Source organism: Hemitrygon akajei, chromosome 24, assembly GCF_048418815.1.
Source record: "Hemitrygon akajei chromosome 24, sHemAka1.3, whole genome shotgun sequence".
NCBI classification, from domain to species: domain Eukaryota; kingdom Metazoa; phylum Chordata; class Chondrichthyes; order Myliobatiformes; family Dasyatidae; genus Hemitrygon; species Hemitrygon akajei.
Window position 1 is genome coordinate 242,976 of NC_133147.1, and position 16,587 is coordinate 259,562.

The 16,587-nt window shown below is 39.7% G+C and overlaps 1 protein-coding gene across 2 annotated transcripts in view; it reads left to right on the plus strand.

Annotated features, from left to right (window-relative positions):
• tmem39b (transmembrane protein 39B) overlaps positions 1–16,587 on the plus strand; it is an 85,315-nt gene that overhangs the window by 57,722 nt on the left and 11,006 nt on the right. For both annotated transcript variants that reach the window (XM_073028150.1, XM_073028151.1), the window contains 3 exons: positions 3,446–3,600; positions 5,822–6,155; positions 15,724–15,911. In XM_073028150.1, the coding sequence (XP_072884251.1) occupies positions 3,446–3,600; positions 5,822–6,155; positions 15,724–15,911 (677 nt within the window). The remainder of the gene's footprint in view (positions 1–3,445; positions 3,601–5,821; positions 6,156–15,723; positions 15,912–16,587) is intronic.

Sequence of the window (16,587 nt, forward strand, 5' to 3'; positions counted from 1 at the left end):
ACAGTGTAAACACCTGTTAGCGAAAACAGGTAACTAATGAAGGTCTTTCATAACAACGAGGTGTCGTAAAGCAAACGTTCAGAAAACGGGGGCCACCTGTATTAATTAGGATTAGTCGAGAATGAAAGCTTTAAATAGGGTGGAATTTTTAAAGTGTTTGTGAGAGTGTGTTATGCCAGTACATAGATAGTCCTACTGTGCTAGACCTATTCAGAAATGAAGCCCGGAAGATGGATGAAGTGTTAGAGAGTGAAATTTTGAGAATGGTGACCATAACTCAGTAAGTTTCAAAGTAGTTGTCAAAATTTATAGTTGTCCAGAAATTAAGTGTTTGAAATGTGTAGAAGCCAACTTTTACCAAAAGTCTGCATTTGAAAATGGTTTGGGAGCAGCTATTATATGTGAAGAGAAAGTATGAAGAGTTGCTGAAATGAATTAAGATGGCACAAAAAGAGGCAATGAAATATGACTGTTAGAATCAGAATTTATATCACTTGCATACTATATGTCATGAAATATTTTGTTTTTCACCAATAGTATGGAGCAATACATAAAAAACTATAAATTACAGTAAAATAGATGTGAATATTAAATAAGTAGCGCAAAAACAGAGCAAAGAAAGAAAAATATAATGAAGTAGTGTGTATGGGTTCAACGTCTATTCAGAAATCTGATGGCAGAGGGGAAGAAACTGTTCCTAAAATGTTGAGAGTGCCTCTTCAGGATCTTGTACCACCACCTCAATGGTAACAATGAAAAGGGTGTATGTCCTGGGTGATTGGGGTCCTAATGACAAATGCTACCTTTTTGAGGCATCGCCTTTTGAAGATGTCCTCAATGGTGGGGAGGCTGGTGCCCATATTGGAACTGGCTGAGCTTGCAACTTTCTGCAGCTTTTTCCAATCCTGTGCAGTGGCCCCTACATACCAGACGGTGATGCAACCAGTTGGAATGCTTGCCATGGTATATCTGTAGAAATTGGTGAGAGGTTTTGGTGATGTACCAAGTCTTCTTGAACCCCTAATGAAATATAGCTGTTGAACCTTCTTTGTAATTGCATCAGGAACTTGAAACTGCTCACCCTTTCCACTGTTGATCCCTCGATAAGGACTGGAATATGTTTCCTCGACTTCCCCTTCCTAAAGTCCACAGTCAGTTCTTTACTCTTAGTGATGTTGAATGCAAGGTTGTTATTTTGATACCACTCAACCAGCTGATCTATCTCACTCCTTTAAGCCTCCTTGTCACCATCTGAAATTCTGCCGGCAATAGTTATATCATTGGCAAATATGTAGATGAAGTTTGAGCTGTGCTTAGCCACACAGTTGTGGGTGTAGAGAGAGTAGAACAGTGGGCTAAGCATGTATCATTGAGGTACACCAGTGTTGATTGTCAGCGAGATGTTATTTCTGATCTGCACTGACTGTGGCATCCCACAATCAAGGATCCATTTGCAGAGGGAGGAACAGAGGCCCAGGTTTTGAAGCTTGTTGATTAGTAGTGAGGGTATGATCATGTTGAATGCTGAATTATGATCAATCAACAGCAGCGTGATGTAAGTATTGTTATTGTCCAGGTGATCCAAGGCCAAGTGAAGAACCAGGGAGATTGCATCACTGGTAGACCTATTGTGGCAAATAGACAAATTGAGGTGGGACCAGATCCTTGCTTAGGCAGCAGATGATTCTGACCAACCTCTCAAATCACTTCATCACAGTGGATGTGCATGCATCTGGGTGATTATCTTTTAGGCAGCTCATCCTGCTCTTCTTGGGCACTAGTATGATTGTTGCCCTTTTGAAGCAGATGGGAACTTCTTACTGCAGTAGTGAAGATATCCATGAACACTCTTGCCTATTGGTTGACACAGCTTTTCAGGGCCTGACGTTTTGGGAAGGTTCACCCTCAAGGAAAATGTTTTGATGTCGGCTCCAAGACAGAGATCACAGGGTCACCAGATGCTGCAGGGATTCATACAGCTGTTACTTTTTCTCCCTGTTGAAGCGAGCATAAAAGGCCTTGAGCTAATCTGGGAGTGAAGCATCACTGCCATTCATGATGTTAGGTTTTGCTTTGTAGAAAGTAATGGCCTACAAACCTTGCCAGAGCTGACATGCACCCATTTCTGTCTCTTCAATCAGAATAGTTTTATTTGCTTTTAAAATAACCTCTGTAGGTCATACCTGGACTTCTTGTGAAGTTCTGGATCCCTTGTCTTGAATGCACAGAGCTAGCCCTCAGCAGACTACAAATCTTCTGGTTCATCCATGGATTTTGGTTTGGGTGTGCCCAGTATGTTTTCAAAGGCATGCACTCATTCACTCACATCTTGATAAAGTCAGTGACAACTGGCATATTCATTCAGATCTGAAAATTATTCCCTGAATATTGTGACTTAGATGAAGATCAGACCACATTTTATGAGTAATTAATGCAGAAAACTAGGTAATTGCAGAGTTCACAAACTTTTTTTTTCTTGCACTTGTCTGTTTAAAGGTAGGTTGATACAACTGTGAAATTGTCCATTTCCATAGATTGAATTTTAGGGAAGATGTGAAGAACTTGGAGAAGGTTCAGAAGAGATTTTCTGGAAGGAATCAACATGAGATTTTTGTTGCATGGGTGTAGCACACAGCAATTCTGCAGTTCTACCAGCGAGATGTTGTATAAATTATCAAGTAAACTTTATACTGCAAAATACACAACTTTTTAAAATATGATCAACAGGACAGACGAAGGATCATGTTGTTCCTGGATTAAATAAAATCTTAAGTGGGATTGATAGAAAGATCTAAAATAATTTTAAAAACTACACAGAGTTGAAAGAAAGAAACTCTGACTGAAAGAAGGGTAGAATGAATGAAAAGTGGCTTGAAAGTTTTGTACAATGATTGATCTCTACATTGTATTTCAGGAGTAGTGGTGGAGACAAATACAAATGTAGCATTTAAAAGGGAGCAGAATAAGCTCATGACAGTTTATCTGCTTCCTTTTAAATGCCATGTTTGAATCTGTCTCCATGCCACATTTGAAGTTGCAAGGCTGTGGAAAATGGCAAGCGAACTAGCTGATTGGCTCTTGCATGAAGTATGGACTTTACTTTGGCCCATCTTTGATACCTTAGCTGTTCTGAGTCACCATCATCATGGTTCAATAGGTAAAATTTAAAGGAAATTCTTTCAGGTCCATATAATGAATGAGGCTTGTTTCCATAATGCCCAGTAATTACCTAGGACTACAGTATGCATTTGGAACTGTCTGCTCTAAGATGGAATCTTCATTTGTCTACGAGGATGTAAAATGTAGATTAGATTAAGTTAAGATTGGTAGCATTTTAACAATGAGGAAGAATAATGTGTTTATTTTATATTGGACTAGCTTTCAATGTGTTACTTTCCTGTTAAGTATTGGTTGCAACATCTTATTTCTTTTTGTTATTTTTCAGGCCTCTTATGGAGGTAAAATCTCAGTACCTCAGTCAGTCATTTTTGTGACCACTCGATTCGCAGTCTTGACTGGAACAGGATGGAGTCTGTGCCGATCACTCATTTACCTCTTTCGAACATACTCTTTTTTGAATTTATTGTTCTTATGTTATCCGTAAGTTCCTGACTTCCAAAGACTTGCTATTATTTCTGAAAAGTGACTTTATTTGGTGTAATTTGAATTCTTGTTGAATTTCTTGTGTTTGAAGATGTTATTGTATAAAACCAATTAGAAAGACGGGGACAGCAAGATAATAGTGTAGAATCAAGAGCAGACACTGAAGTTGCATCAAACTGAAATGGGGTGGAGAAGACTAGTTGGTCCCAAGATTTCTTTTGATTGATGGCTACTGGATAGAAATTAACAAAAGACAAATGGAATGCAATCCTTTGACACAAGAACTAAAGTGTAAGGATATAAGGATTATGTTACAGCTGTACAATGCCATAGTTAGCCAGTAGTTCTCAGCTGCTGTGTCAAACCTTTGAGTTAAGGCTGCATTTATCCAGGAAAATGGCAAACATTCCCTTGCATTCTTGAGTTGCTTCTCGAAGTTGCTGCAAAGAGTTTGAGGAATTAGGAGGAAAATGTTTGATAGCAGAGTACCAGATTTCAACTTGTTTTTGCAGCCACAGTTGTGTGTAACTGATCCAATCAAATTAAGAGCCGTTGGTGCCTCCAAAATGAGGATTGTTGGAATTCTGTGGGAGAAGTTGCATAACAGTAACCACATTAAAAATTATTTAAAAATGTATCAAAATCCTGTCACTGTCCAATTCTGTTCTGGAATTTTATTCCTCTGTTTCAAAAGTCAGGTTTAAATACTATGAAGATAATCTACCCTTCAGTCCTTGGGTACCTTACCCTTGATTAAATCTGATGTAATTGTTTTCATTACTAAAGATAGAATTATCAAGTCGTCACTTTTATTGACTTGACTTGACTTGATAATTCTATCTTTAGTAACGAAAAAAATTAGATCAGATTTAATCAAGGATAAGGTACCCAAGGACTGAAGGGTAGATAGTGTAATACTTTTATCTAAGAAGGGCTGCAAGAACAAGCTATAAGTTGTTGATTAGCCTTGACAAAGGCATGCTGCATTTCTCAGATCAGCCCCTGCATTTAAAAGTGATCAATATTCCTGTCCTTGTCATGGTCATGTGGTACCTTAGTTGTGGCCCCAAAAATTTAAAGATCTCAGCCAAAACCTATGATCTCCAGTTCTAGTCTCACTAAACCTGAGGGGAAAAAAGCCTGCATGTATTTACCCTATCTGTACCCCGTATAATTTGTATACCTCCTCAGTATAAGAAATCTCCTTATTGTCCTACGCTCTGGGGGGTAAAGTCCTAACCTATTCAACCTTTCCCTAAAACTCAGTTCCCCAAGTCCTGGTGACATCATTATAAATTTTCCCTGTACTCTCTCAAGTTTATTAATTGTTTTAGGTTGGTGACCAGATTTGCAGACAATAATCCAAATTAGGCCTCACCTATGTTCTATACAACTTCAACATACCATCTCAACTCCTCTACTCAGTACTTTGATTTACAAAGGTCAATGTGTGCTTAAAGCTCTCTTTACAACCCTAACTATTTCTGATAAAACTCTCAAGTAATTATGGATCTGCATTGCCAGATCTTTTTGTTCTACAGCACACCTCAATGCCCTACCATTCACTCTTTAAGTCCTACCCTGGTTTGACCTACCAAAGTGCAATACCTCACACTTGTCTGCATTTAGAAACAAGATGAGGATTTCTTTAGCCAGAGGCTGGTGAATCTGTGGAATTCATTGCCACTGACGTCTGTGGAGGCCAAGTCATTTGGTATATTTAAAGTGGAGATTGATAGGTTCTTGATTACTAAGGGCTTCAAAGGTTATGGAGAGAAGATAAGAGAATGGAGTTGAGAGGGATAATAAATCAGCCATGATTGAATGGAGAAGTAGACTCTTTGGGCTGAATGGCCTAATTCTGCACTTATGTCTTGGGGTCAAAGCCAAAGTAATCTCTTCCCTTGCATTTCATAACAGCCGAGGATAGATCTCATCAAGATCCTGGGGTTTTATTCACCTTTAAAGCTTGCTAGATCATCCAGTATGTCCTTTTTAATTATGGAGATTTGCAGTGGAATTTCCTTTCCTTTCACAGAGTTCCCCAACTACATATGCTCTGTAGTTTCCTAGCAGACTCTTGTTTTCCTTGCCTGTTTTCTTACCCCGTGTATGTATTGAGTGATCTACTGACTTGTAAAACTTAGTGAATATTTGCCAGTAAGAATGCAGCAAGGAATTATGATATTTGTTTTTTGTTTTTTTATTGGTTTTACAGGTTTGGAATGTACATCCCTTTTTTTCGGTTAAAATATGATACAAAGAAGTCCCATCTCTCATCTGTGGCCAACATAGGCCCCAATGAAACAATAACAGCAGTTGAAAGAAGTAAAGACTATTTAACAGTTTTAAAGGAGACCTTGAAAAATCATACAAACCAGATGCAGAGTTTAAACTCTATGCCAACGCATGCATGCTGCTTGTCTCCAGACTTGATAAGAAATGAAGTGGAACACCTCAAAATGGACTTCAACTGGCGTATGAAGGACGTTCTGGTTAATGCAATGTTGAGTGCCTATTACATAGCCTTTGTGCCTGTTTGGTTTATAAAAGTGAGTAATGCAATGTCAAATGCATCGTCTAAAATGTTTGCTAAGCTAACCAATACACCTCTGCTCACAGCAGATGTGAGTAATGGTATGCAAGTCGTCCTAAAATCAAAACAAATCTTGATGAATACCAAATTTACGGATCAAATTACACATGGCTTAGATTTTTGTTAACAAGTTAAACTGCATTGTGATGCACAAGTCCAAATAGCTTGGCAGTAATACGGTGAAACTAGGCAACTTAAAGTGATTTTTCTTGCTATAAGCATAGACAATGAATATTGGCAGTCAGCTGGGGGTGGTGATATCCCCTAGTCTTCCTGAACTTCCTTAATATATCACCTCCTACTTTTCTGCATTAAAATTCCATTTTCCATTGCTGAGGTATTGAGTTATAAGAAGAGGTTAGACAGGCCAGGATTTTGTTCCTTAGAGAGTTGTAGGAGTGAGTTCAACAGCTTGGAGAAGTAAAAGGGAAGGAGAGTGTAGAAGAAGTTGTGGAAGTCTCCAGAATAGAGACTCCATCAAAAAGTTTGGAAAGGGATCAGAATTTTAACTTATGATAACTGAAGACAAAATTAAAAAGGGTGGTGAATACAGGACTTAAGGTGTTATATTTGAATGCACTGAATACGTAATCGGTAGATGATCTTGTAGCGAATTACAAATTGGCTTATGTGACGTTGCAGGCATCACTGAGTGGTGGCTAAAAGATAATCACAGCTAGGAGCTTAACATTCTAGGGTACATTGTATTGAAAGGACAGACAGCTGGGCTGGCTTAGTTGGGTTTTTTTTTAAAAATGAAACCAAATCCTTAGAAAGAAGTGGTATAGAATCAGTAAATGTTGAATCCTTGTGGGTAGAGTTAAGAAAATGCTAGGGTAAAAAGACTAATGGGAAGTATATACTGGCCACCGAACAGTAGCCAACATGTGGGATATAAGTTTCAGCTGGAGATAGACATGTAATAAGGTCAATGTTACAATGAACATAGGGGGTTTCAATATGCAGGTTGATTGGGAAAATTAAGCCGATGCTCGATCCCAAGAGAGAGAATTTGTAGAATGCCTATAAGATGGCTTTTTAGAACAGTTTGTGGTTGATTCCACTCAGGGAAAGGCATTTCTGGACTGGATTTGTAATGAACCAGATTTGATTAGCGAATTCAAGGTAAAGGAACTCTTAAGAGGCAATATGATAGAAATCACCCTGGATTTTGAAAGGGAGAAGCTAAAATTAGATGTATTGGTAACACTATGCAGTAAAGGGAACTATGGAGTCACGAGAGATGTGCTTGCCAAAGATGATTGGAAGTGGACGCTAGTATGGATGATGGTAGGGCAGCAGTGGCTGGAGTTTCTGGGGATAATTTGTAAGACACAGAAATGATACATCCCAAAGAAAGAAGAATTCTAAAGAGAGGATGAGGCAACTGTAGTTGACAAGGTATGTCAAAGACAGCATAAAAGCAAAAGAGGACATACAATATAGCAAAAATTAGTGGGAAATGAGAGGACTGGGAAGTTTAAAAACTTACAGAAGGCAACTAAAATAACAATATGGATAGGAAAGATGAAATGTGAAGGTAAGCTAACCAATAACACAAGAGGATACCAAAAACTTTTTCAGTTATATAAAGAGTAAAGGCAAGGGTGGCCATCAGACAGCTGGAAAATTATACTGGAGAGATAGCAATGAACTGGATAAGTATCTAGCATCATTGTGGAAAAAGCCAGAAATTGAGATTGTCAGGGGCAGGAGTGAGTGTAGTCACTACTACTAAGGGGAAAGTGCTTGGGAAGCTGGAAGTTCTGAAGATAGATAAGTCATCTGGACCAGATGGTTTACACCCTAGGGTTCTGAAAGAGGTAGTTGAAGCAATTTTGGAGGGTTAGTAGTGATCTTTCAAGAATTACTAGATTCTGGTATCATTCCAGAAGACTGAAAAATTGCAGATATCATACCACTGTTTAAGAAGGGAGGGGTGTAAAAGGGGCTATTATAGGCCTGACTTCATTGGTTAGCAATGTTAGAATCAATTATTAAGGATGATGTTTTGGAGTACTTGAGGGCATACAATAAAACAGGCTGCAGTCAGCATGGTTTCCTTAAAGTGGATGGACAAAGGAGAATCAGTGTATGTTGATTACTTGGATTTTCAGAAAGCTTTAAACATGGTGCTGCACATGAGGCTGCTAAATAACCATGCTCTCCTCTTGCTGTTGCCATCAGGAAGTACAGGAGTCATAGGTCACACACCACTGGGTTCCGGAAAAGTTATTACCCCTCAACCATCAGGTTCCTGAACTTCACTCACCTCAGTACTGAACTGATTCCACAACTTATGGATTCATTTTTAAGGACTCTGCTGCTCATGTTCTCAGTATCTATTACTTATTTATTATTATTATTTTCATTCTTGTATTTGCAATTTTTGCACTTTGATTGTCTGCCCGTCTTTATTCGTGTGCATTTTTTCCCATTAATTTTTATTGTTTCTTTGTATTTACTGTGAATGACTGCATGAAAATGAATCTCAGGGTAGAAAATGGTGACCTTTATGTACTTTGATATTAGATTTACTTTGAACTTTGAAACAAAATAAGAACTATGGTATAACAGGAAAGAGTAGTGTGGACAGAAGATTGGCTGTCTGGCAGGAGACGAGGGGAAATAAAGGAGGCCTTTTTTGGTTGGCTGTCGGTGACTAGTGGTGTGTCACAGGGGACTGTGTTGAGGCTTCTGTTGTTTCACATTACATCTCAATGACACAATTGGTAACTTTGTGCCAAAATTTGTGGACGAGACAAATTAAAAAGTGGAAGGGGAGGCTGTATTGTGGAAGCAGGGAATCTGCAGACGGACATGGACAATTTAGGAGAATGAGCAAAGAAGTGGCAAATGATACACAGTGTAGGGAAGTTTATGGTCATGCATATTGTTAGAAGGAAGAACGGTGTAGACTATTTTCTAAACGGAGCAATTTAAGAAATCACTTAATTACTCCCACTTGGAGTACTGTGTTCATTTCTGGTCACCTCACTATAGGAAAGATGTGGAGATTTACAAGGATGTTACCTGTATAGGAAAGCATGAGAATAGGTTGAGTGAGCTTGGCCTTTTCTCCTTGGAGCATCGGAGGATGAGAGATGACCTGATAGAGGTGTATAAGATGATGAGAGGCATTGATCGTGTGGATAGCCAGAGGCTTTTTCCCAGAGCTGAAATGGCTAACACAAAGGGACATAGTTTTAAGGTGCTTGGAAGTAGCTACAAGGGGGAGGTCAGGGGTATGTTTTTTTACACAGAGTGCTGGGTGTGTGGAATGTGCCGACTGTGGTAGAAGTGGATACAATGGAACCTTTTAAGAGACTCTTAGATAGGTACATGGAGCTTAGAAAAATAGAGCGCTATGTGGTAGGGAAAATCTAGGCAGTTTCTAGAGTAGGTTACATGGTTGGCACTACATTGTGGGCTGAAGGGCCTGTAATGTGCTGTAGGTTTCTATGTTCTATGTTCAATATAGGTTTGTGAGGAGCAGATCATGCTTCACAAGCCTGATTATATTCTATACAGAGCATATTGATGAAGGCAGAACAGTAGATGTAGTAGATTTGGATTTTAGTAAAGCATTTAGAACCATAGAACATTACAGCACAGAAACAGGCCCTTTGGCCCTTCTTGGCTGTGCCGAACCATTTTTCTGCCTAGTCCCACTGACCTGCACCTGGACCATATCCCTTCATACCCCTCTCATCCATGTACCTGTCCAAGTTTTTCTTAAATGTTAAAAGTGAGCCCGCATTTACCACTTCATCTGGCAGCTCATTCCACACTCCCACCACTCTCTGTGTGATGAAGTCCCCACTGATGTTCCCTTTAAACTTTTCACCCTTCACCCTTAACCCATGTCCTCTGGTTTTATTCTCCCCTAGCTTCAGTGGAAAAAGCCTGCTTGCATTCGCTCTATCTATACCCATCATAATTTAAAATACCTCTATCAAATCTCCCCTCATTCTTCTACTCTCCAGGGAATAAAGTCCTAACCTATTCGACCTTTCTCTGTAACTCAGTTTCTCAAGTCCTGGCAACATCCTTGTAAACCTTTTCTGTGCACTCTTTCAACCTTAATAATATCCTTCCTGTAATTAGGTGACCAAAACTGCTCACAATACTCCAAATTCGGCCTCACCAATGTCTTATACAACCTCACTATAACATTCCAACTCTTATACTCAATACTTTGATTTATAAAGCCAATGTACCAAAAGCTCTCTTTATGACCCTATCTACCTGTGACACCACTTTTAGGGAATTATGTATCTGTATTCCCAGATCCTTCTGTTCTACTGCACTCCTCAGTGTCCTCTACCATTTACCTTGTATGTTCTACCTTGGTTTGTCCTTCCAAAGTGCAATACCTCACACTTGTCTGCATTAAACTCCATCTGCCATTTGTCAGCCCTTTTTTCCAGCTGGTCCAAATCCCTCTGCAAGCTTTGAAAACCTTCCTCACTGTCCACTACACCTCCAGTCTTTGTATCATCAGCAAATTTGCTGATCCAATTTACCACATTATCATCCAGATCATTGATATAGATGACAAATAACAATGCACCCAGCACTGATCCCTGTGGCACACCACTAGTCACAGACCTCCACTCAGAGAAGCAATCCTCCACTACCACTCTCTGGCTTCTCCCATTGAGCCAATGTCTAATCCAATTTACTACCTCTCCACGTATTACCTAGCAACTGAACCTTCCTAACTAACCTCCCATGCGGGACCTTGTCAAAGGCCTTACTGAAGTCCATGTAGACAACATCCACTGCCTGCCCTTCATCCACTTTCCTGGTAACCTCCTCGAAAAACTCTAATAGATTGGTTAAACATGACCTACCACGCACAAAGCCATGTTGACTCTCCCTAATAAGTCCCTGTCTATCCAAATACTTGTAGATCCTATCTCTTAGTACTCCTTCCAAAAATTTACCTACTACTGACGTCAAACTTACTGGCCTATAATTTCCTGGATTACTTTTAGAGCCTTTTTTAAACAACGGAACAGCATGAGCTATCCTCCAATCCTCTGGCACCTCACCCGTAAATACCGACATTTTAAATATATCTGCCAGGGTCCCTGCAATTTCAACACTAGTCTCCTTCAAGGTCCGAGGGAATACCCTGTCAGGTCCTGGGGATTTATCTACTCTGATTTGCCTCAAGACAGCAAGCACCTCCTCTTCAATATGTATAGGTTCCATAACCTCACTACTTGTTTTCCTTATTTCCATAGCCTCCATGCCAGTTTCCTTAGTAAATACAGATGCAAAAAAAAACCCATTTAAGATCTCCCCCATTTCTTTTGGTTCCATACATAGCCGACCACTCTGATTTCACAAGGTTCCCCATAGTATTCTGAAATTCAAGAAGCATGTGATCCAGAACACTTGCATTCAGAATTGGCATGTCCACAGAATCAGAGGGTAGTATTAGATTGAGTATTTTCTGCCTGGTGGTCGGTAACCAGTAATGTTCTTTCTATAGGGATTTGTTCTGGGACCCCTGCTCTTTGTAATTTTTATAAATGCCTTGGATGAGTAAATGGAAGTTTAATAAGTATGCAGGTGGCACAAGGATTGATGGAGTCGTGAATAGTGTAGAAGTTTGTCGTAGGTTACAACAGGACATTAATAGGATACAGAGCTGGATTAAGAAGTGGCAAATGGAGTTTGACTCAGAAAAGTATGAAGTGATTGACTACGGAAGGTCAAATTTGAAGACTGGGTACAGGATTACTGGCAGGATTCTTAGTGTGGAGAAACAGAAGGATCTTGGTGCTCATGTCCATAGATCCCTTGTAGTTGTTCTGCAAGTTGATATGGTTAAAAAGTTGTATGGTATGTTGGCCTTCATTAGTTGGGGTATTGAATTCAGGGACTGCGAGATAATGTTGCTGCTCCATGAAACTCTGGTTAGACCACACATGTTTATTTCTGGTTGCCCCATTGTAGAAAGTTTGAATAAGCATTCACGAAGGTACAGAGGAGATTTACCGGGTTTCTTCCTGTATTAGAGAGAATGTCTTATGAGGATAGGTTGGGTAGATAGATAGATAGATAGATACTTTATTCATCCCCATGGGGAAATTCAACTTTTTTTCCAATGTCCCATACACTTGTTGTAGCAAAACTAATTACATACAATACTTAACTCAGTAAAAAAAAATGATATGCATCTAAATCACCATCTCAAAAAGCATTAATAATAGCTTTAAAAAGTTCTTAAGTCCTGGCGGTAGAATTGTAAAGCCTAATGGCATTGGGGAGTATTGACCTCTTCATCCTGTCTGAGGAGCATTGCATCGATAGTAACCTGTCGCTGAAACTGCTTCTCTGTCTCTGGATGGTGCTATGTAGAGGATGTTCAGAGTTATCCATAATTGACCGTAGCCTACTCAGCGCCCTTCGCTCAGCTACCGATGTTAAACTCTCCAGTACTTTGCCCACGACAGAGCCCGCCTTCCTTACCAGCTTATTAAGACGTGAGGCATCCCTCTTCTTAATGCTTCCTCCCCAACACGCCACCACAAAGAAGAGGGCGCTCTCCACAACTGACCTATAGAACATCTTCAGCATCTCACTACAGACATTGAATGACGCCAACCTTCTAAGGAAGTACATTCGACTCTGTGCCTTCCTGCACAAGGCATCTGTGTTGGCAGTCCAGTCTAGCTTCTCGTCTAACTGTACTCCCAGATACTTGTAGGTCTTAACCTGCTCCACACATTCTCCATTAATGATCACTGGCTCCATATGAGGCCTAGATCTCCTAAAGTCCACCACCATCTCCTTGGTCTAATCAAGGGTAAGCTAGGGCTTTTCTAATTGGAGTGAAGGAGGATGAGAAGTGACTTGATAGAGGTGTACGAGATAATAAGGGGCAAAGATGGAGTGCACTATCAGGCTTTTTGCCAAGGTAGAAATGGCCAACACAAGGAGGCATAACTTTTAGGTGTTGGGATGAAAGAGGCAAGTCTTTTCCACAGAGAGTGGTAATTACATGGAGCACACTGTCAGGGGTGTTGGTAGCAGCGATAAGTATATTAATGACATTTAGGAGACTTAAATAGACACATGGATAAAAGGAAAGAATGGATCTCCTCCATCTCACCAATTCATGTTCTAACATCAGTTATATCGATTCCTTGACAGTGAGTGTAGGCTGTAGAATCAGCACAGAGTAGTAGTGAATGAAGTTATCCACATCGGTTCAGGATCCTGGTGGTTGCAGAATAATAACTGTTCCTGAACCTGGTGGTATAGGACCTAAGGCTTCTGTACCTACTGCTCAGTGTTAGTAGTGAGAAAATGACATGACTTGGGCGGTAGGGTCTTTAATGGATACTACTTTCTTGTTGGCAGAGTTCCATGTAAATGCACTCAATGTTGGGGAGGGTTTTGCCTGTGATGGACTTGGCTGTGTCCACCACATGCTGAACCTTTCCTGTTCCTGGGACTCCTGCCTTTTCTCCACTTATATCTGCAACTGATGTACATCCTGCAGTGTTCACCTTCACTATCCACGGCTCCACTGATTTCTGTGTCATCTGCAAATTTATTAATTAGCCCATCTACTCTTTTTTTTTGCCCCAAATCATTTATAATTATGAGCTCCCTGACTGATCCCTGACATCACTGGTCACAGATCTGCGGTTAGAATAACACTCCTTCACTCTGTCTTCTAAGCCCAGCCTATCAACTTACAGCAGCTTTGAGGGATTTGTGAGCTTCCTATTCCTCTGTCCTTTTCATCATGGATATAAAGTCCAGCGGTATGATAAAGTGTTGTGACTCCACATTTTTGAAGAGATAAGGAATATGATTGATGAGAGATTTGTGGATGTTGTCTACATGGACTTTGGTATGCCATTAGGTGAAGTCTATTTTGATGCAGTGATCCAGACAAGTAACATGCATGGGAACCAAACCGACCTGGTAGATTGATTTCAAACTTGTTTGGGTAAATAATGCCTTTGTTGTCAAGGGTATCCACTGTCCTTGTGTCTGGAATGCATTGCTTTCAGTCCCTGATTGGAGTAAGGCTTTGATAAGGTTAGGAGCTGGTTATCTGGTTAATCATAAGTGTGAGTGGACGACACTATCGACAACATATTCCATCGCTTTGCTGATGATTAAGAGTAAACATTAAGTAGTGGATTAGATTTGTCCTGCTTAATGTAGACACTATACATTTGGGTAATTTTCCACATGGTCACTCTGGTAACTGTACTGGAATAGCTTGCCTAGTTTCCAGGTAGTCCTGGAGCACTGATCTCATTACTGTAGCTGAGATGTTATCTAATTCCTCACCATTTTAATGAATCCAGTGCTCAGCAATTTTGTGATACCTACTTTGTGTGTCATATGATGAAAATATCAGGAGGAAGTCAGGATCGATCATATGATATGGATCATATCATGTGATCAACAGCTAAGTACTATTGTGAACTCCAGCATTAGAATCTTAGAAGTCATCAGAGTCTACAGTCCTTTTATCTATGCTAACCAGGATGCCCTTCTACATTAATTCTGTTTGTCTACATTAGCCCTGTATCCTATCAATGCCATTATGATACGAGTACATGTCCAAATGCCTTTTAAACATTGTAATTGTATCTAGCTCCACTACTGGCTCATGAGCTTCTTCCAGATATTCAGCACCCTCTGGAAAAGCTTGCCCAAAAATCTCCTTTTAATTTCTCCCTCCTCACTTTAAACACCAGTTCTTGACCCTTTTACCCTGGAAGAAAGATTCTGACTGCCTATGAATCAGTTTACCAATTTGACTCTTCTGTTCAGTGCTTTTGACTGTGGAGGCACACCTACCAAATGCCTATCCTATCCAGCCTGTATCACTACTTAGAGTGCTATGGACTTAGACCTGAGGTTCTGCACATCAAATCTTTTAAGATCCCAATCTTTACTGTTTCTGTCTCAGTAGAATTGGATCTTCCAAGCTGCATTACCAGCACTTGTCTGGATTAAATTCTATCAGCCTTCAGACCACCAAGTTTTCAGCTCATCTGTATTCTTGGACAACTACTTTCACCATCTAGACTCCACCAACTTTTGTGTTGTCTGCATATTTATCAATCATAACCCACTCTTAAGTTCTCATCCAAGCTATTTATATGTAACAAACAATAAAAGTTACAGCATTTTGGATCCTGTTTGCCAACACGCTTTGGATCCCCTTTGCCTCAACCAACTGAACCGGCATATCAGCAGGGACTTGGTGAAAGCTTTTGCTAGATCAGATGTGGCTTATTCCATCTTATTGGTTGCTTAAATACCACCCATGAGACTTTGTGGGATTTGCATTTCATTATTGTTAGTGCAAACAAATCTAAAAGTTTATTAACCAGTGGGATACATATAAATTTGCAAATAAAAACACTGCAATAACGATAGATTATTAAGACAATTTCCATGGTTTGGAATGGGAGTGGCATGTCATTCATTAGCTATAGCTTTATTTCTCACAATGCATTTGTTTTTTTTAACAGAGTACACAATATTATGACAAGAGGTGGTCGTGTGAGCTTTTTATCTTGGTTTGGGTCAGCACATGTGTAATACTAACAAGGCGTCTCTTACCTCCACGTTATTGTGACTTGCTACACAAGGCAGCAGCACACCTGGGTTGTTGGCAGAAAGTAGATCCTACACTCTGTTCCAATGTGCTTCAGCATCCGTAAGTAACTTTTAAAATATCCAGTGATGCATTTCTTGTTTTTATGAAGTATCTTTTTTGATGGAATATTAACTAGGGCCGTACCTTCGTGCATTTTATTCAGATTTGATGTGTTAATCTGAAAATGCAGTTTCATAACCATAAATATAGTCTAATTTAGATAAGAATTGAAAGCTTTGTGTCTAAACAAACTGACAAGTTATTCCAACAATGTGGAATAGGAATGAGAGCAGACTACACGACCAGACAATGTAACAGTTTCTTCCCCCAAACTATCAGACTCCTCAATATCCAGAGCCTAGACTGACACCTTACTGCCCTATTGTCTTGTTTATTATTTATTGTAATAACTGCACTGTTTTGTGCACTTTATGCAGTCCTGGGTAGGTCTGTAGTCTAGTGTAGATTTTTCTGTGTTGTTTTTTATGTAGTTCAGTCTAGTTTTTGTACTGTGTCATGTAACACCATGGTCCTGAAAAAAACGTTTTCTCATTTTTACTATGTACTGTACCAGCAGTTATGGTCGAAATGACAATAAAAGTGACTTGACTTGACTTGAGAGCTTATTACTTTTCTGAAGTGTCCTATTAAATGAGAACAATAATGAAATTATATGACAAGAAATTTGGAGGAAGGCATTATAGAACTAAGATCATCTTGAAGCTTTTGTAGAGTC